Consider the following 21209-nt stretch of genomic DNA (forward strand, 5'->3'; position numbering starts at 1 on the left):
TGCTCCCCATTCAAATCACGTTGTCTCTACCTTCGTTATTTTCCAACATGGATATATGGATTCTTCGTTCTCAAAAATAATACAGGGAAATAGCGCCCTCTTTAGACCCTCCAGCGCTCAAATCCACCCCGTATATTGTATCCGCGTGTCCACTTCACGACATCAATGATCAACACGTACTTTGGACATTTCTGCAACATTTTCCGACTGCGTAGCCATTTATTTTTAGGGGGTAATTTTCGCGTGGCGGGGTATTCTGCAATTACTCCAATTCATTTTTGAAAGGAACTAGTGAAATAAAAATGAGTCCTAAAAAACTAAACTGGACTATTACTGTGCTTTTAGTGTACAAAGTTCACTCACCAGGCAAGCAGAGTCACTATGCAGCAGGGCACGGAGAATGCAGGCGTCTACAGGTAGGTCGGCCAGCTGCACACGTTCAGCTACTCCGCGTGTCGGAGTGCAGTTTATAGGGACGAATTGATCGCATGGTTAGCACGGGGCGAGTTGGCCGAGGCCGGCGTATCGTGACGAATTTCTGACACCCAAACAGTTCATTTCTTCAAACATTTGACACACATAAAAACTACTGAAAGAAACTGGAAGTCATCACGAAAACACACCGATGACGGCGAAGAAACACACACAAAAACAGTGCTTGAAATCTCCAAAGTAATCCTTCTAATCTGCGAGCAGATTCAGGTACAGGTTTGTAACTGGCGCCATCAAAAAGGACCATGGGGTCAAAGGTTATTGCTGGTTGTCACATGGTATGGTTATTTGCATTAAGTGTTAAAGGTGACTTCAGACAGAGGTGAAGGCACTGCACTGATCTCTACACTGGTTAAAGGTGACTCGATAAATTTAGCATGAAACTATTAAAATAAAGGGTTAGAATTATTTTTGTTTTGGTTTTAAGCATGCATAAAATTGTTTAATTTACACATTATTAAATATTGCAAGGTGATGGTTAAGGAATATGACTCAAAACTCATAACATGGAGGGTTACAGATAGAGGGGTGCAGATCAGTAAATCGGTCCGAAATTGCCTACGCCGGCCAAATCACGCGGCATGCCTCAAAATCTGAGTATTTGAGCATGCTGTGGGCCAAGAACTTGAGGGTTTGTAAAAAAAAAAATGGGTGGAAGCCGTGCACAGGACTGGGAGCTTGCAGTTCTGTGTAATTTGGATGTAATTTGAACCCTAAAAGCTCTCTATTTTGCAATGGAGTGTAGGCATCGTAATTCAAAATGGCGATGGGCTTCAGGACTATTTTCAGGGGTGATCATCTTCAGATGGAAATTTCTCCTAAAAGTCATCAGTTGTCCCCCCGAAAAATTGAAAAGAAAATAAAAGATGATGAAATGAGCTTTAATTTGATGTGTGTCTCGAACACCTTGGAGAGTTGTGAGTATTTTCCCGAATGTTTGAAGTGGGAGCATTTACCATTGGGGTCTATGAAAGTTTATTTACTGGTCTGCTACCAGAGGGACCAGCCCACAGTCCTCTTGAACCACATTACTTTCTGACAGACACGTGTCTTGTGAATTGCTTGAGTCTCTCACTGATTAAATTTCACATGTGAACTAAACTTGCCTTAATTATTCTCTCACTCACTGACTGCAACTTTAAGTGTGAATTAGTCGGTATTTAATACCTATCTACTGGCACTTGAACTAATCTTGCCGAAGTCTTTCACTGACCGATTGTCAAATCAGTGTGAACTAGACTTGAATTAGTCTCTCACTCACTGACTGTCACTTAATTAATATTGTGAATTAGGTTGGTTACCTTTCTCACTCACTGACTGTCATTTGTGAACAACACTTACTTAAGTTTTTCACTGACTGATTGTTACATGGGATCTAGACTTGATCTATAGTTCTAACTCATTGACTGTCACTTAAATATTGTGAATGAGTTTGATTACCTTTCTCGAGCACTCACTGCATGACTGTCACTTGTGAAGTAGACTTGCTCAAGTCTTGCACTGACTGACTGTACGTGGGAAGTAGACTTGATTAAGTCTCTCATTCACTGACTGTTGCTTGAATTTAATTGTTACCTTAGGCTGCATCCGAATCTGTTGTCTAGAGCTATGTCTAGGTCTTCGCTCCATTAGAAATACGCGGAGACGCGCTGACAATAGACGTAGCCGTAGCTCTGGAAGCACGTTTCGGACACGGCCTTACTCAATAACTGACTGTCACTTGTGAACTAGACTTGCTTAAGTCGTTCACTGATTGTCACTGATTGTGAATTAGCATGTCGGTTACCTATCTCACACACTGTCTGTCATTTTGTGAGGTAGACTTGCTCAAGTCTTACACTGACAGATTGTCACATGGGAACTAGACTTGATTTAGCCTGTCACTCACTGACTGTCACTTAAATAATATTGTGAATTAAATGGTTACCTTTCTCACTCACTGACTGTCACATGTGAACCAGACAGGGTCTTAAATGTTGGAATTCTTTAGGTAATAATTTTAAATCAATTAATAGCATGCCCGTCTTCAAGAAACAACTTAAACTTTGGCTCGTGGGTAACTATTGTCTAGAGTGATATATATAATTTTGATATTTTCACTTTATTTACCTTTGTGATCACCTGCATCCCTTGGATACCTTAATTGTCAATCGGAATCGTCAGCCGCTTGATGTTGTCTTGTCGTGTTTGTCCTGTCTTTTTTGTGTAGCATTAACTTAAAAACAACTTAGATATTGTGTGCACTTATTGTCATTATAATTCATATGTAAGTTTCAATGTATGTCAGTACACAATTTAAGGATCTCCGGTTGACAAGCTCTGCTTTTTTGGAGACCTCCTCCACTTATTGTTCAATCGAAGTTTCATAATTACATGTACATGTACTTTATGTTATTTCCTATGAAGTAAGTGGAAATAAATGAACTGAACTGACAGACTTGCTTATAAGTCGCTCGCTTATTATTACCCCTCTGAGTGTCACTTGTGAATTAGACTGGTTACCTATATCTGTTGCCACGGCAACCGATTCCTCAAACCATTAAGCCATTCTAAATAAATTCTATACTGAATAGAATTTTGTGCGCTTTTCAAAGGACCAGCATTTCTAGGCTTACTTAATGTTGTTTTCAATTTTTTTTATGTAACAAAATTCGACTACGTACGCGACTAAACGATGCACAGCCAGCAATTTAAGCGGCTTCGCGCGCAGTATCGAATAATTGGATGACTTATGAAAAAGTGAACCGCGACATTTGCCTAAGAACGTGAAGCAAGATGTTCAACAAAAGTGACCCACAACGTTTGAAAACAGAAACGTCTGTTCTTTTAATAACCAACCGGATGTGCTTGTCCACAGATTCAGTACAATGTCATGGTAATTAGCTTATTAGTTATATCATACCTTTTCCACAGAAGATTTGGTGGATGACTTCTTTGGGGCTAGGATCGACCATCAAAAATTGCGTTACCATCTTATCTGGTTGATAAGTCCGACGTACTGAGAAGGTTTCAATATTTTATTATTCCATTACTTTTTACGCTATTGAAGTGATCGCGAGAGCCCCACATATGGTAATCGTTATTCGTACGGTCATATCAAATTGTGTGTAGATAAATTAAATCCTTGTAAAAATCAATTATTTCTGGAGAAGCTAATGATATAAATAATAATAAAAAAAACTCATTCTTTAATTCAAGTTATTATTCCATTACTTATTACGCTTTTGGAGCGGTCGAGAGCCCATGGTGATCGTTTTTCGTACGGTCATATATCAAATTGTGTGTCGATAAATTAAACCCATGTAAAACCAATAATTTCCGGAGAAACTAATGAAATGAATAGTAATTTAAAAAGAAGATAATTCAATTTAGGAGCAAATAGCATTAAGTTGACGATAAATTCATAATTCACCGCTGCTGTTTGTTTACACAATACTTGAACTCTGGGTTGGCACGGGTTGTTCAGTGCACCACACAATATTGTGCAGAACCAGGAAGAAGGTCAAATTTCAGGTCAGCCGAGTTCGAGCTTTGTTACTTCGAGTACAGCAGTACGGTTGCCATTTGCCAGTGGAGATGTTCAACCTAGATTTGACTTCACCATGATCGTCGCTCAACTTATGTCCGTAGTCAGCAGTTTGAATGTTCAGACGGTAGTCCTATTTGTGGTGGTACTGTTGTTGACTATCGCCTGGATCCGTCACCGTCAGCGACCACAGAACCTACCGCCCGGCCCACTAGCATGGCCCGTTATCGGTAACGCTGGTGAGTTACTGAGGGGCCGACAACTGCACCATGTACTCGATGGCTGGGCGAGACAGTATGGGAGCGTCGTGAAGGTTTGGTTAGGACCCCGTCTGACAATTGTGCTGAGTAGCTTCGAAGTGGTCAAAGAGGCTCTCATCAAACAAGCAGATTGCTTCTCAGATCGAATGGTACAAGCTGAATCTAAACACACGAGAGGTAAGTGGCTAGGCAGGATGTTACTTAGCACAATGACATTATTTTTGATATAACCTCGAACTGAATCAGCATATGTTAAGGATTCCCAAAGTATAAAATTGGAGATCACATTCTACTAAACGAGTCTTGAGAAATGCATTTCACACAAAACCTGACACGTAGGCCTACAGTAGAAAGTGCCCAATGCTGCTCGTCATTTCAACATATATACTTTATACCCTATTATACCGATATAACGAGGGTATTATGTTATTGTTTCTATTAATCTTCATTGTGCATTAATCTTCATTGTGCAAATTCTGGCGTCTTCTGGCTGGTGACATAGCCTCTCTTGACTCATTATTTGTACCTGCCAAGGTCTGGTAACACCTAGGATTACAAAACCTTTAAAAAAAAGGTCAATTTAAAACACAAACGTTCACAATTGCGTTTTTTTTTGTATCGGGATATTTACATGGCGTTGGAAAATGAAATGATATAAACAAGTAGAAGGAAATGCACCCTTGCCTTCCTTCGGACGCGTTTAGACCCTGCGGTTATAGAGGGCAATGAACTATCCTATCAACGCACTAGGCAATCTCATCGCCAATCAAAAAATAAAGACTAATCTATAAATGTTTCTGGCTGCTGGATGAAACACAATGTTTCAAAACAAAGAACCCTGTCAGTTTGTTCTATACTATACTTCAGGAAGCATTGTCATGTCAAACGGAGATAACTGGAAGGAGCGACGACGCTTTGGGCTGAGCGCCATGCGAACTCTGGGCATGGGCAAGAGAAGCGTGGAGCACAAGATCACTGAAGAGGCTCGCCATCTCCTCGAGTGTTTTGACGGCGAAGGGGAGAAGCCCTTCGACCCCGAGCACGCCATCCTGAACGCCGTGTCGAACATCATCTGCCTGATCAGTTTCGGCTACCGCTTCGAGTACACAGACCCCAAGTTCGCTTACCTCATCAAGAGCGTCAAGACCACCCTGGTGGCCGCGTCATTTGCCAATTTTGGCCTGTTTTCCTTTTTTCGCAGGACGGCTACGGATACACGTGATCGCATTGAGAGTGTCAAGACCTTCATACAAGAGGTTGTTAAGGTGAGTGGTAAAGCCCTGTTATACTGTCTTTAACTTTAAAGCTCAGTTTATTCGAACGAACATGCGCAAATTGCAGTTTATTCCACACAAGGCTTCGCCTCGCCCACTACGAGGGGGAGGCGGCTTTGCCACCTGTCGCCCGCTTCGCGCTAATTTTATTCCGTAAATAGTTGTGGGAGCATACACTTGTCTGTTAAGATCGGGTATTTGTGGGGACTGCAACTCGTTCCTATCACCCTTACAATGACAAACTTCCCCATAACGCAGTGTAGGCCGGGGCACACATACACACACCCCCACACGTTGTGTCTTACTATACTCATGAGGACCTGTCCCTTTCCTTCTTGTGTTCCCTTTTGTTTGTGCGCTAACATTTCCTCGACAGCTCCTATAAGGTTTGAACACGAAAGTCTCCCGAGGACTTGCGCCCATGCAGGTCCTTCGGGAGCGTCGGACCAATCGTTATCGCCGGGCCAATCGTTAATGTCCCAAGTCCTCAGTTGTATAAGATAACCTGTAAACAGTGGTGTATCGACCTCCGACCATGGACGTCCTATATTGTCCCTCTTTTGTTTGTACTTCAATTTTTTTTAGGAAGACTCCCATTATTCTGTACACGATCCCGATCGTTTATGCCGGGAATCGCGGACAATATTGTTCTCTTTTGTTCTCCTTTTTTTTCCCGTACATGGTTTGAATGCCTGAACACACCCAGACTCACACCCTTTCTTCTTGATAGTATAGCCGTGATGATGTTGGCAGTGTTTACAAGGGTTCGTTCACTAGAGCTCTTGTCTAGGTCGTAGCTAGGTTATTCCAACTACGTTAGGAACATGCTGAGTTGCTGTACTTCCCAAAGAGTGAAAATCCACACCATTCTAGTGACGATTCACTCCGTGCGATTCAAAATAAGAACAACACCATTTGAGTGAAATTGATTCGATCGAACAGATAGACTTTAAAATAATTTGCTCAAAGTATTAATCATCATCATCATCATTGGTCGGCCGAGGTCGGAGCATTGTTTGTGAAGGGTTATTTCGAGGTACCCATCAGCAATTTTAAATTTCATGCACATATATAGCGGATCCAATTGACACATGTGAATCAGCCAAATAACACCTCCATGAACAAGCAAATAGGCCTATTTTTGTTTTGGTCGTTCTTTTTTAAAAATCCGATATCTGATCCCAAAGGACCATCAGGAGTCATTTGATGCCAATGACATCCGTGACATCATCGACATGTACATGGTGGAAATCGAGCAACAGGAAAAGAGCGGGAAAGATGTTGCTGAAGACAGCGCGTTCTGTAAAACCACAATGTGGAAGGGCATCTATGACCTATTCGTGGCAGGAACGGATACCACGACGAACACGCTGATGTGGCTGATGTTGTACATTGCTATGAATCAAGATGTGCAGGAAAAGGTTGGTATGGATATCACAGTGTAAGATTAGTTATGGCTGGCAGATGCGAAACGACAACCGTAAAATATATCTCAGTAATGAATTCAACAAGACTCGGCAGACATAGTAAAGCTGGTCTCAGGGCGCACAATTCCGAATGGCTATTCAGTAGTGGGATGTTTTTCATGCAACTAGTCGACACAGTGGGCAGGATGCACCCCATTCATTGTCGGTACGTAGTAATCTAGACTGCCCCCCCTAAAATATGGGGATCGGTAACTAGCTGCCACCTAAAGACATTCATTGGATCAACTCTGCGCGCGCAGCATGATTGTTTATTTTTGAATCCATTTCCCGGCCAGCTTTGTGCATGGACTATACTTCGACACATGGTTATAAAAAAAACTCACACTTTTCTTTCCACAAAAAAAGTACGCAAGATCGCCAGTTTCTCCATGCAGACAATTTTCAAGTATTCCAACTGCATAGGTTTTAAATATTGAACAGTAATGCCCCGCTCTTTATTGGTAGTAACGAGTGCACTTCGAGTGGCCTTTTACGTGTTTGTCCGTAAAATGTAACGCGTACTTCATTTACGGTCACTCACAGTGAACAATTACATACTGTTCACTGTAAAGAAAACATGGAAATTGATTACAGTGTGTACACAAAATCAACTTTGGATTTATTGACCGGCTGTATAGGTACAGAAAGAAATCGATGACGTCATCGGTGGTGACCGTCAGCCAACCATAGAGGATCGTGCCAACATGCCGTATACCAACGCCGTACTGTGGGAGATACTACGTATACGACCTGTAACTCCCTTCGGAGTACCCCACAGGACCCATTATGAGACTGAATTTCTGGGCTACACGATCCCTGCAAACACAAGTGAGTTTAATCGCATTTACTGTATTACTCTGATGTGTAGGCACACTGTGAGCGATGACAAAAGTACCGTTCTATGCCTTTTCCCTCCTATAATGCAACTCTGATTATGGCTTCCCATGACACACTGGCTATCAACACCGAACATGGAGGGATACATTGAAGACCAATAGCCTGCAAACATGGTAAACCTTTCATGTTTGAGAGTCAAACGCGCAACCCGCCTCCTTGGGTTAGCCTAGGCTGAATGTAGATTCACCACTTCACTCAAAATGACAGAACCACAATCAGCAACCACAGAATTGTAGCATGCCTCTTAGTAAAACAAAATTGGTTCAATGCAGCTTTTTGGTTTCTTTCTTGGAAGGGCGATCTGGCCCTTATTCATTTCTACTATGCCGACATGACAAGCAAACCGTCTCCCTCTCCCTTTCTATCTCTATTCAATAACACCACCTCTTACTTCCAATGTATACATTATGTTGCATAAAGCCCGCGCGCCCGGGGAGGTTCACTTCTGACCCTCATAATAGTACTGGGCAGAAGTCACTAAAAATATAGCTTTCAGACAGGTTAGACGTGACACGGGTTGTTCTTTTTTTCTAGCCCCATTGAAAGAAATTGCATAAATAAACCCACATCTCTACAGAATAAAGGCTCGGTCACCACGTTTTGAATCCGTTAAGGGAAAGGTTGTCAACACTCCCTGAAGTCACTTGGACTTTTGTCAATGAGCCTTCCTAGGTACATCTATCTATGTACTATCGGACCCGTTTTGGTAAAATGCAAGTATCCGAGTACCATTACCAGTAGCAGGTGAGATTTGGTAGGTGAACTTTTGTCGCTTCGTTTCTCCTTTGCAGTGGTCTTTGTCAATCACTGGACCATTTTCCATGATCCGAAATCCTGGAAAGACCCAGAGAAGTTTGATCCCACCAGGTTCCTGTCCAAAGACGGCAAGACTGTGGAGAAACCAGAGGTTTTCATGCCGTTCAGTCTTGGTATGTTTTTGTCACCCTTTTTCTGAGGAACAATATAACTTATTCTACACCTTCGGCAAAAATGTCTTTTCAAGCAGTAGTAGGGGCCTATTGTCAACATTTAATATTAGGATGCTTCCGACAGTTGGACAAGATTTGTGTAATAGTTTCTAGGAAAATGTGTTCATGAGTGTTCACGAGAATTTCTCTTGATAAAACGGCAGTCAGCCAACACGTTCTGTAGAAAGGATACTGTTCACACAAATGTGGCTTTTATTTTTTTGTTCTTAGTCTATAATTGATGTTTAGGTCAGCAAAACCCAGTTAGTCTTCTGTCCATGCGTCACTATAAAGATAGGGGACTAGCACGAATGAATCACGACCAAAATACGCATGAGACTGACCGTAACGGGAGTAACAAAATGTAATGCAGTTGAAGCACATCACGAGGAAAAACAAGATATGGCAGCGCCCATGGACTTTAGTAATAATTTACAAGTTGGCGTAACAACACAACTGACTACGCTTTCTCTTTTATTCTCAGGTCGGCGTGTTTGCATGGGAGAGACTCTGGCTAAGATGGAGCTGTTTCTCTTCTTTGTCAACCTCCTTCAGCGATTCACCTACTCCTTGCCTGCCAACAAACCACGCCCCTCTCTGGAGGGAATCGTTGGGGTTACTCTAGGACCGACGCCCTTCGAGGTGGTGGCTAAACGGCGCTAAGTTGAAGTTCAAGAAAGAGCCGACAACCTGTTTAGGGGAGTTGTGAAAACACTAACCTATATTGTCTGCGATATGCACTATGTTTGCTATTAATGTAATTGTTAAATAAGGATTAACTTCTTTGGCAATTAAGAAGGAAATATTTTGAATCAAAACAGGAATCAACTCCACAAATTATCCTCAAGATATGTTCGACTGATTTATTTGTAATTTACAATTACATGTACAGAGATAATTGATTAGTCTTGGAAACGCGAAGTTGACTTGATGGTGTTCTACCTTAGTGACCAAGTATTGTACGATTTTAAATAGTTTGTGCTTCAAAATGTTTGCCCGCCAGGCAAATGTCATGGATTTGACTCAAGGATCTAAGACTGGGCCAGAAAAATGGGCTATAATTATATGGCTAATGGGTTTTAACATAACGGGCGATGTGCAAACCTGCTCTATCTACAGAGTTAACCTGTGTGACAAATAAACAAAACCGTCGAAACAGTACATGAAACAGCCGTCGAGACGATGCATGAAAAAGTAGAAGATGCCTCGACACACTCACGTGGTGAAACCTTTCACACAGAATTTTCTCGATAAATGCAGCTATTCAAAAAAGAAATGCCCAAATTTTATGGCAGATTTTGATCACAGTTGAAGTCCAGACACAGCCCACATGTTCTATGAGCATAGTTTCTGAGTATGATGATATCAGAATTATCTATTTCAGCGGATAAGATACACAAAATAATAAGGTTTAAAGCGAAAATGACCTAACAAATATTTCTAAAAAGAATAATCTGGATAATTAATTAGTTTTAAAAAGAATATTGTTTTGCGAAGTAAATATGTCATAAATTTTGAGTTGACAATGATGATGCGTTGAATGATGTTTGTGTGAAATGTAGATGTTAATAATCGTGTTAATAAGATTTTTTAAAAAAAAATTGGGGGGGGGGGTGGGGGCAGGGGTGGGGGGCACTTTGGCATCGATGCATTAAGGAGGTCGGCTGCAGCACCGCGTATACGCATGTGTCTAGTCACAAGAAGAAACGTCTCTCATTATTACCATCAGTTAGCTGTCAGCTGAACAGCTGGATAGTTTTTAACGGATGGCTGTGTGGATGTTTATATCCTACTTTGCCCTTTCCAATTAACATTATTTCGTTTAAAACGCCCAATTTGGCGCGTGGGTAATCGCCGCGTGGGTGTGGTTTTGAAGAAAATAGGTGTTGATTGGTTTGGAGTGAGTTTCGTGACAATTTTTCCATCCATCGGCATGTAAAACGAATGTAAGCCCATATTTTTAAAGGTTTTGATCGAAGACATCGAAGAAACACTGTTTCGATGTAGTTTCTGTCTTTTTTTCCAAGTGAAGTAGTTCCAAACAATTAAGAGTGAAAACGTATCGTTAGTTAGAGGTTTTGCGGGAAAAACTTCTCTTTTTTTTAAGTGGAAACTTAATTATACTCTTGTCCCAAATTTGAATCCGTTCGAGCGAGTATAATTATATACTTTCTGGAAATAAGGGTGAAACTACTTTACATCATGTAATACGGAAATCATTTATTTAACAAGATACAAGATACATATTGCTGTTAAAAGTGAATTTCCTTTATTTTCAACCACCCTATATGGGCGGGCGCAGACATCCGGGAGCTTCTTACACTTCCTCGTCTAGTTCCCAAACCCATTTGCTTAACTCAATGGTCCATGAGTGTGGAGTGTTAAACGGTAACACATACTTACAGATGTAATCACCATCGGCTGACGTTACCCCGCCCACACCTATGTGTTTTCTTTTTTATGCTACGTGATTAGTAATCTGATTACCTGCATTGAATTTGAAAAGGAAATAGTCGTCGAATTTGCTTATTAGTTATTTCGAATCTGGAAATATCCATTCCAACAAGAACTACCAAAAGTGCACTTTATCGCTGCCCGAATTTTGAACTTTATTCCACTAATTATACCATCTTAATAATTACAACCTTTGCAACATAGATAACAAAACAAATTCGAAATTAAAAGGAAAAGCAAAACTTAACGACAGTTTTCCCTACATTATATCACAGAGACCCAAAATCCTGAAACCATTTTTTCTCCATTCTTCTTCACAAATTCTGATTTCGTTTACGTACAACGCGCGGAGACGTGAACTTGTTCAATGTTTAACTCTTACCTTACGCATACCTGAAGCTAAAATTAATCAGCAATTTAAGTTGCACACTTTTGTTTTCGACGTGTCAATCCCAGAAAACCGGAATTTGAAACAACTCTGGACGTCGCACTAAACGCGTGTGTAATTGTTACCCATATAGAAACGCAATTTTATTTGCTTCCTACTAGGGCATATTGTAGCTAATTAATGGACAGTTTAATCTCGTGACACACACATACACACACGATATGTAAGGCATAGAAGTGGGGTACTTCCTTTGTTCTCGTGTACTAAAATTTTGCAACGTCGCACACTCATTTCAAAATACTCTTATTTTAACCTGAATTAATTTCCTGGGCTGAAATTCGGACTTAATATCCCTTTTCTAAAACTCTGCCATTTGCAACGGATCAACCCACCTTGGAAATTCCTAGTTTATGAGTAAAATCCATATATTATCTATTTCGTGAAAAACTTGTGGGGTACCAAAACGGTACCCCGCAAGTCGGTGGGCATTCCTTGTGGGGTACCTCCCATTTTCCCGGTACCCCATAAGGCAGTGTTTGTACACGCATGTGACCTCGCATCTAAAAGTGTTTAGTATACCAAAATGGAAATAAAATCTGAGGGATCAACGGCCAATATATCACTGACAATTACAAACACAAATTGCTAGGTAACGCAACTGAACACATAATCGTTAAACATACAGTCTATTAATAATAGTATTATGTTGTAGATTGGTCAGGGGCCGCAGCGAGACAGAACGAATTTTAAAGGCTTAATGTGAATTACTTTATTTAGAAATGCAGACCCGTCTACTTCTAAATCCTTAGTCCTAAATCTAGGACCAACGTACGGTCACACGATTTAAGGCAATTAAAGCAACTTACAAAGGAATTTGTTGCAAAAGTATAAGCAAGACATACAATAGTATAAGAAAGTGGCTCGTTGATGACCACGGGAGTGGATCCAGGTTTGGATCAAGAGGGAGTTCAGCTGCCGGGGGCGGGGATGTTAACAGACATTTACCTTTTTTTGTCTGCCTGATTTTCCGAAAGAGGGCTTTAGATCCGCACTGCATGGGTCACAGGGAGCCTGGGCATAGCTTACGGTAATGTACCATAACCCGACTCCAACTCCATTGGAGATTAGACTATCTGTGTCCTGCACTACAACTTACTTGGTTATTACGGCAAGCTTTCTCTGTTCACACTCAAAACTGTACAGCCCTCCACAGACAACGTAACCCTATCACAGCACCCAGCCGACTAAATCGCACGTGGATATTTCAAATTCCATACACGTGGGGCTATTCAAACGCAATTATATAACTGCCTGACGCACACTGGACTGATACACACTCAGCTGGGGGATGTGGTAGATATGAGGGGGCGGGTTAGACCAAATTAGAAGGCGGGGAGGAAGTTATTGCTGAGGGGCTATTTTCATTACGCAATTATATATTGTATCATAAATGGCAAATTAAAGTTTACAAACACATTTTGTGCTCAACTGCTAACGAAAAATTCATCGCTTCTTAGCAACAATCTCAAAGGGCTGTGGAGCAAGGGTCACCCCGGTGATTCCCTCCAGAGAGGGGCGTGGTTTCCCGGCAGGCAAGGAGAAGGTGAATCGCTGGAGGAGGTTGACAAAGAAGAGGAACATCTCCATCTTAGCCAGGGTCTCTCCCATGCAAATACGCCGACCTGGGACGGGGGGATGAGGAATAAAGAAACAGAGACCGTTTAAAAAACCGGACAGCGCCCGAGGAGTTTGTGCAAACATAAGTATGCTCGACAGGCCTGTTCTTTAAATAATCACATTATTTAAGCGTTCGTGACCACGAAATAAGGAGTTAAAAATTTAGGGGTAACTATCGTCGTCGCATTTACACAGAAAATTCGGTTTTTAATGTCAACCAGAAAAGGCCTCCAAAAGCGGGATGAAGGCTGATGTGTTATCGGTAAAATCACAATGATCGTAAAAGGGCAGGCGTCGTTTTCCTCGTACGCTGTTTTTTCAAAACGAGCTACTTATAATACACATGTAACATTCAAAATATCGGGCTGTTCCATCAGTCTAATTCTCCAGTGTTTGGGTAAAATTACAGATGTTTATTTTGACATACCAAAACTGAATGGGATGAAAGCCTCCGGTCTCTCGACCGTCTTGCCGTCTTTGGACAGGAACCTGGCGGGGTCGAACTTCTCCGGGTCTGTCCAGCATTTCGGATCGCGTAGAATGGCCCACAAATTCACGAAGACAGCTATATGTGATAATTAAATAGGGGTAAAAAAAGTGACATTTTTGACCCTCTGATTTTGTCATATGCCAACCTTTGCTACAATTCAACACAATTATTTAAGAAATAAAAAAATATCCCCTGCCCGGGTGAGAATTTGTTTTCCCAAACGACATAAGCCAATGGGGAGTACGCTATGAGATTTTGGATTAACCCTAACCCAACCCTACCCCTTTCCTACAAACATGAGAAAAAAAATATATGAAAGAAAGAGAAAGAAATGAATTCGAGCCTAACGAAACTCGGACTTAATTTGCCTTAAAAAAATCATCCAAAGCCGCAAATTACAAAAGAAAAAAAAAAGGGAAAATGTGGTTTCGAACTCACACTCTCCGATCTCAAAACCATGGCATTATCCAAATGAGCCATCGGAGAGCTCCACAGCAAATCGTAAATCATTATAATGGCATTATATACCTGCGTACGTATAATATAAGTATCGTAGAGGGTGCTCAGCAACCATCCGTACGATGTTGTTTGGGCAAAACTAATTCGCTGCCCCGGATTATTTGGCCTGGGCGTCCAGATACGTTATTTAGTGCATTCTTTGTATTGCTTCGATGCAGGGCAAAAGGCGATCGTAACAAATCACTTCGCCTGCACTGTTTAGTCTCCACTCAACTCGCCTTGCGGCTTCGCCGCTCGGTTTGAATTCCAAAGTCACAGTAGACTTTTCAAAAGACTAACTTGACCTTGTGATACCATAATACAAACTCAGCCAGACCTAGCCAAAATGATTGTTATATCAGAATTGTGTACTAAGTGGAGTGCCTGTCCCATTCATTCTGCACAAAAATGCACAGTCGGGATCAAGGCTTTATGTTTGCTATAACCAGATTCGTATTAACAGTGTTTGTATTAACGAGGGTCGATTGGTGGATTTTTTTTTGAGAAACAGTATGGTAGACATGTATGCCCATTTGAAGCAAGTTACGCTACGGGACCCCGTTCTTTTGTGTTCATCATTGTGTTCGCAGAATCTCAGGAATAATTTTGAGATATCTAGGGGGATGTGTTAGGTAACAATATTCTAGATTGTAGGTATAGGGACACTTTGGGATACCCTGTGTCGCAGGTCGTGCACACCATCTAGGAGGGCACCATTTGGCTTTGATAAGCTCTTACTTGTAATAGTAGGCCAGCCAAATGTGGAAAAGTTCTCTAGATAATAATTTCACGGCATTTCTGGGTAACAGCTGGCATCCCTGCTAGATCAATTCTTTGAACCATAACAAACAAGATGTAGGTGGATGCCATCGTTAATTTGGACCCTAAATATACCTAATTTGCATAAATCATTAATCCCTGCCGTGTAATATATCTGTTCCCCACATTTGGGTATATTTTTAATTTTTTTACTTTTGAAAGTTTCATTTTGGTAGTTCTACTTACACATCCTTACTTCAATAACATTTTCTAAAGCATATAAGTGACTGAATATTATTATGAGGACATAGTAACGATCCAAAATGGCTACTCTTTCGCGCATTTACATGTACCTTGTCTCCAGATATCTTCATGTAGTCTTGCCAAACATCAGTATATGAGCTTCAAATTCACCAAGTTGCTTACTGGCACAGTATTTAAACCTTATTGAAAAGCATGCGAACAATGATAACGTTGTGATATTTAGCCCAGCAAACAGAAATGGGTAAAACGAGGTGTCCGTTAATTGGCCCAATTAGTGAAGGGTTGCCTAACGTGGGAGACTTGAAAAGGTTAAGGAAATTCCCAAAATTATTTGAAAGACCATACTGACATTGACATAATTACTGGAAGATTTTTTTTGGGGGGGGGGGGGTTCCTTGAGCTTATTCACGTCTCCCACGTTAAGCGACCCTTCCCCTAATTTAAGCCCAGTTTACGGACAACCAGCTCGGTTTCCTGTTTTTGTTTGCTGAGCTAAATATCATAATGGTATCATTGTTCGCATGATTTTTCCACAAAGTTTTAATAGGGCAACTGTGCAAATAAGCAACTTGATGAATTTAATGTTCATCAATACTGAGGTTTGGCAAGACTTCTTGATGATATCTGGAGACAAGGTAAATTTTTGGGTATAATAGTAGCCATTTTGGATCGTTTCTATGTCCTCATAATTATTCAGTCACTTATATGCTGAAGAAATTGTTATATAAGTAAGGGTGTGTTAGTAGAATCACTTATATAAACTTGTCAAAAAATAAAAAATAAAGAATATACCCAAATATGGGAATAAGTATATTACGAAGCAGGGACTAACAATTTAAGCAAATAAGGTATATTTAGGGTCCAAATTAACGATGGCATCCACCCACATCTTGTTTGTTATGGTTCAAAGAATTGATCTAGCATGGATGCCGCCAGCTATTACCAAAAAATGACCAGGACCAAATAGCACCCTTCTATTGTTTTCAGCATATCTCAAAGTAAGACGCCACCAGCAACCTTGTCCCCAGCGCTTACTTTATTTCCAATTTCGTTTCCAATTGTAAACCCTGAACACGAAACTTTCTTCCTGTATCCTGATTTGATACCGCAATCGGCTAGTAATGGATTTATATCGTGTACTTGGTGTTGTTATTTCCAACGTGCATTACGTGTTTTCACGACATTGTAATAACTTTAATAACGTCCACGACTCATTTCCTTTCCAATTTGCTCATATTAATATCAAATGTGATAGTGCATATTGGCGGGAAAAGATTGTTAAAGTTTGACTTCAAAAACTGTCGTGTTTTCGTACCTCGCGGTGTGACGAATTGATGTTGTTTTTACCCCAGACACTGCATACAAAAACAAACGCTTATGTAACGCACATGCAGGCACCCGACTATTCCTCATTTGCATACTTGTTCCAAACTTCGGCACAAGCAAATAATTCAATACCAGGGTGAGAGAATGGGTACTGGTGGGCGCGTACTGCTCGACAACCTGGGGACAAGGTTAAGACCCCACGACCATGGATCTTGCATCAGTAGAATATCGAACCTGTTTTAGCAGGAATGGTATAACCACACAACTCAGTCTGGTAACGTGTCTGATGTGGCACAGCACTAGGAGTGACGGGTCGGTGTCGCTGCATCTCCATCAGTACGGCGTTGGTGTACGGCATGGCGTTACTGTCCTCGCCAATTGGCTGTCTGTCGCTTCCGATGACGTCATCGATTTCTTTCTGCACCTGAAATCAAACAAACGGCATCGATTCCTTGACTGATTATAAGATTGTTATACAGGAAGTTCAGACTTGGATTGATATCGAGGACATGAGTGTTGTCTTATGTGGTGAACTGAGAGTTAGGCTATTTATCACAAAAACCAAAGACGCCTGCTTGACCTAACTCAAAGACAGATTGTTTTGCCATCAATAACTAAGGTAACATTTCAAAAGAGATGGAGATAGGTCATGCTGTCTTCAAACTCATACATCCTAAGGCCACAGGCCAGTAAATAGGCCCAAAATTGCCTACGCCGGCCAAATCACGATTTGCATGCCAATAAATTCTCTGCCATTAGAACATTTTGTGGACCATGAACTTGATGGTTTATGAAAAAGCACTGCGAGCTTGTATTTATGTTGGATGAAGTGGCACTTAAATTGCTCTATTTTGAAATGGAGCATAGGCATCCTTTTTCAAAAAAATTGCGATGGCCTTCAGGACATCTTTGGATGGAGACTTCTCCCAAAAGTCATCTAATTATCCCCCCCCCCCAAAAAAAAGAACAAAACTTTAATTTGATGTATGCCTTAAACACCTTGGAGAGTTGGGTGTATTTTTCCTGATTTTTTGGAGTGGGGTATTTATCACTGGGGTCTATGGCACTTTATTTACTGGTCTGCAACCCTATGACTTTCAGCAACGAAAAGCACATCCTCAATATGCCTAGAAGTGTTTGCCGTCCATCCGAGGACCGTACCTTGTTTTGAACCTCCGGGTACATAGCCATGTACAGCATCAGCCACAACAGAGTGTTGGTGGTGGTATCGGTCCCAGCTACGAAAAAGTCTTGAATACTCCTCCACAGTGTCGTCCTGCAAAATGCGGTATCTTCACCTGTTTTCCCGTTCTTTTCCTGTTGCTCGATTTCCACCAGGTACATGTCGATGATGTCACGGAGGTCATTTGGGTCGAATGACTCTTCATGTTCCTGTAGATAAAACAAACTCAAAGTCAAAATGAAGCTTTATGTGTGTCATTATTTGACCCTTCACCCTCCAGTCTAATTTCTTGCTCGTTTCGTGCCTGAAGTACCCCCTCAACGTTTGCAAAGCTAAAGTTGCAGGAGACCACTGGGAATGGGAGGGTCTCTTCGTTCACGCATTGTCCTCGAAATAAATCATCAAGCACCATTTACTGTTCACGTACAGATTTCATTAAAAACGTACTTGTACAATTTCTTGGATGAAATTACGGATCTCTTTTTGCCCCTGAAGTAAGCCGGTGTGCTTGGACCTGTTAAAATACGCTCGGAAGATACCCAGCACGTTCAAAGACACGGTCGAAAGTCTAATCTTGACGAGTTTGATGAGACGGGCGAATTTGGGGTCGGAGTACTCGAAGCGGTAGCCGAAGCTGATCAGGCAGATGATGTTGGAGACCGCGTTCAGGATGGCGTGCTCAGGGTCAAAGGGCTTCTCTCCTTCGCCGTCAAAACACTCGAGGAGATAGCGCGCCTCTTCTGTGATTTTGTGCTCCACGCTTCTTTTGCCCATGCCCAGGGTTCGCATGGCGCTCAGCCCAAAGCGCCGCCGCTCCTTCCAGACTTCGCCGTTGGACATGATGACACTGCCTGAAGAACAAAATAATGCACTTGAAAAGAAAGGTGCGCGGAACTAGGGCCGAAACAAATATTGTGCAAATGAAAACTTTTTCAGCTAACAGGGCCGAAACAAATATTGGGCAAATGAAAACTTAAAAGCAGTTTCAACCAAATAAAAGATGTAATTGGCGACACATCAATGCATGGCGTCAATTACTATACCAGCGGCATACTAAAATCAGCAGCATAACGAGATATTACTGGTAGTGGGAACTGTTACTGACGAGAGATCAATTCAAAGAGGAAGGCATTGATTCTATCATGGATTAATTCTAACAGTGCCAAGAAGGACTTTTTTTTCATCCATTTACCTTTTAACGACATCCCCTCTCCAAACAACTTGGGTGGTTCAATCCGGTCAGAGAAGCAGTCTGCCTGCTTGACTAGGGCTTCTTTGACGGCTTGGATGTCACTCAGAACCACTGCTAGCTTTGGGCCCATCCAGATGCTCATGATCCTCCCGTACTGTCTGGCCCAGTCAGTCATCACCAGATGCAAGGCTCCCCTCTGCAGACCACGGGCGTTACCGATGATCGGCCATGCTGGTGGACCCGGCGGCAGGTTCCTCGGACGACGGATCCAGGCGATGGTGAGCAAGAGAACAACGACAAACAACACCACAGTCTGCACGTTGAAGTTGCTTGCAGCAGCGATCAATTCCTTCAGCACCATGATGCGTGTTTACAATGATCGAGAGAGACACTATACTTAAAGCTTCAAGTGCAAACCTCGCGTTTGAAAAGAGCCCCAATTTGCCACAGCGTTTCTGAGTGAAGGAAGTCTGTTGTAAACGGGCTCATACAACCGAACCCAGCAAAAAAAACCAATCCGGAACAAACTGGTACGGCATTGAACTTCATAACGTTCAAGGTTCACCTGAACACTTGCCAGGGGTCACTGGGTCAAACGTCACCTCGAATTTCACAGGCTACACTGTGCTCTGTGTGTGCATGGAAGGTACTTTCAAACACATACACACCACGGAGCAAGGGACACACAACCATTGTGACCGTTTTAGCCGATTTTCGGCTAACTTTGACAGAATTTTTGTTAAAAAAACGAGTTTGACAGAAATTTGACTTTCTTTTTGACAGATTTCCGGCAGAATTCTGCAAAATGGTTTATTTTACAGAAAAACTTAGCAAATTTGAGAAAAAAATGGTATATTTGTTTAAAAAAGCTTCAATCTTTTCAAACAAACCCTTGTATATAATTGGACAGGTTGGCTGGTTTAGGTGCTGAACCCGGCGTGGCTGGCCTGCAGCTAAGCCCGATAAATATTGCCACCAAATTAATGACTCTGCAAGATGGATGGCGTGCCTTCAACAAGAATTCCTGGTCATTAAAAAAGCACATGAGACTTAATCCCCAAAAATGTCAGGTCATGATTTCTTGCTTTCAAAGACACCAACCTGTTGTGCCTAGTTTTCACATTGGTAATAATGTCATCAATCAAACAAACTGTGTTAAACTTTTGGGCATTCATGTGCAAGAAAACCTTAAATGGGATACTCAGGTTGATCAAATGTGTAAAGCATTTAACAAAAAACTATACTTTTACGTCAACTTAAACAATGTAACATTCCTGTTAACGACCTGAGAACTGTGTACTTGCAATATGTTAGACCAATTTTTGAATACGCCTTACCAGCCTGGTTTTGTGGTCTCACTAAATCCCAGAGAGAGTGCCTCGAGAAAATGCAATGGAAGGCATTTAAAATTATTCTTACTTGTGATTTTTGTAATTTTAAACCGTACTCAAATATTTGTGAGATTCTTAACATTCCGCCCCTCATTGAGAGACTTGAACAGCTTTCTCTGAACTTTGGTATTAGGCTATTGTCTTCAACCGAGCATAGGGACTAGTTGCGTCCATCTAGGAATAATAACCTTAGGAATTCGGACTCTTTGACTACTATCAGGTGCAGAACCAACCGATACAAAACTAGCCCGATTCCTTAATACCCGACCAACATTTTGAACATGTAAAGGTAGGCCCCTCTCTTTCTGTTTTCGTAAACGTTCTGCTCACTAGCCCCTGTTTTTTTAAAACCCTTTTTATGCCTGGTTGTGTGATTTTACTGATTCTCTCTTGCCTCTTTGGTTTTGTTTTTTGTTTTGTGTTTGTTTGGTTGGTTGGGGTGTTTTTTTGTTTTGGCTTGTTCTGTGTGTTTGTTGGGGTATTTGTTCGTTTGTTTGTTTGTTTGTTTATCTTTTGTTTGTATTGTATGGTTTTTGTTCTTCTTTTTTGGGTGTGTGTTTTTGTTCCTTGATTACATTTGTGCATGTTTTTTTGTTCCTTGTGTGTAAACTAGTTTGGCTTGTTTTTTTTTTTTTTTTTTGCTAAGTTTGTCTTGTTCTGTTTTTATGTGTAATGTTCTTTTTACATCTCTCTCTTACTGTTGG

The 21209-nt window shown here is 41.3% G+C and overlaps 3 protein-coding genes across 8 annotated transcripts in view; 1 reads left to right on the plus strand and 2 right to left on the minus strand.

Annotated features, from left to right (window-relative positions):
• LOC119720051 overlaps positions 1-748 on the minus strand; it is a 57667-nt gene extending 56919 nt beyond the window's left edge. For 2 of the 4 annotated variants that reach the window (XM_038189564.1, XM_038189563.1), the window contains exon 1: positions 364-748. The gene's annotated coding sequence lies outside the window, so the exon portion shown is untranslated. The remainder of the gene's footprint in view (positions 1-363) is intronic. The other 2 variants (XM_038189566.1, XM_038189565.1) reach the window with 1 other exon arrangement.
• A 3207-nt stretch (positions 749-3955) lies between these two features.
• LOC119720006 (cytochrome P450 2U1-like) lies at positions 3956-10249 on the plus strand. The gene is made up of 6 exons (XM_038189502.1): positions 3956-4455; positions 5146-5543; positions 6740-6973; positions 7657-7846; positions 8707-8844; positions 9368-10249. The coding sequence occupies exons 1-6, from the start codon at positions 4095-4097 to the stop codon at positions 9544-9546; spliced, it is 1500 nt and encodes a 499-aa protein (XP_038045430.1). The 5' UTR covers positions 3956-4094; the 3' UTR covers positions 9547-10249.
• Positions 4355-19837, minus strand: LOC119720005 (cytochrome P450 2U1-like). 3 transcript variants are annotated; one of them, XR_005270037.1, is made up of 7 exons: positions 19115-19837; positions 18370-18773; positions 17901-18131; positions 16974-17163; positions 13830-13967; positions 12882-13407; positions 4355-4440 (listed from the first exon to the last, which is right to left on the minus strand). XR_005270037.1 is itself a non-coding variant. In XM_038189501.1 (6 exons), the coding sequence occupies exons 1-6, from the start codon at positions 19473-19475 to the stop codon at positions 13229-13231; spliced, it is 1503 nt and encodes a 500-aa protein (XP_038045429.1). In that variant the 5' UTR covers positions 19476-19837; the 3' UTR covers positions 10609-13228. The 3 variants fall into 3 exon arrangements, 1 of the variants encoding a protein (XP_038045429.1); XR_005270036.1 differs by lacking the exon at positions 4355-4440 and adding an exon at positions 8706-8805; XM_038189501.1 differs by lacking the exon at positions 4355-4440 and having other exon boundaries at positions 10609-13407.
• Positions 19838-21209: the final 1372 nt, after the last annotated feature.

Source organism: Patiria miniata, unplaced genomic scaffold (genome assembly GCF_015706575.1).
Source record: "Patiria miniata isolate m_02_andy unplaced genomic scaffold, ASM1570657v1 HiC_scaffold_9, whole genome shotgun sequence".
NCBI lineage: Eukaryota > Metazoa > Echinodermata > Asteroidea > Valvatida > Asterinidae > Patiria > Patiria miniata.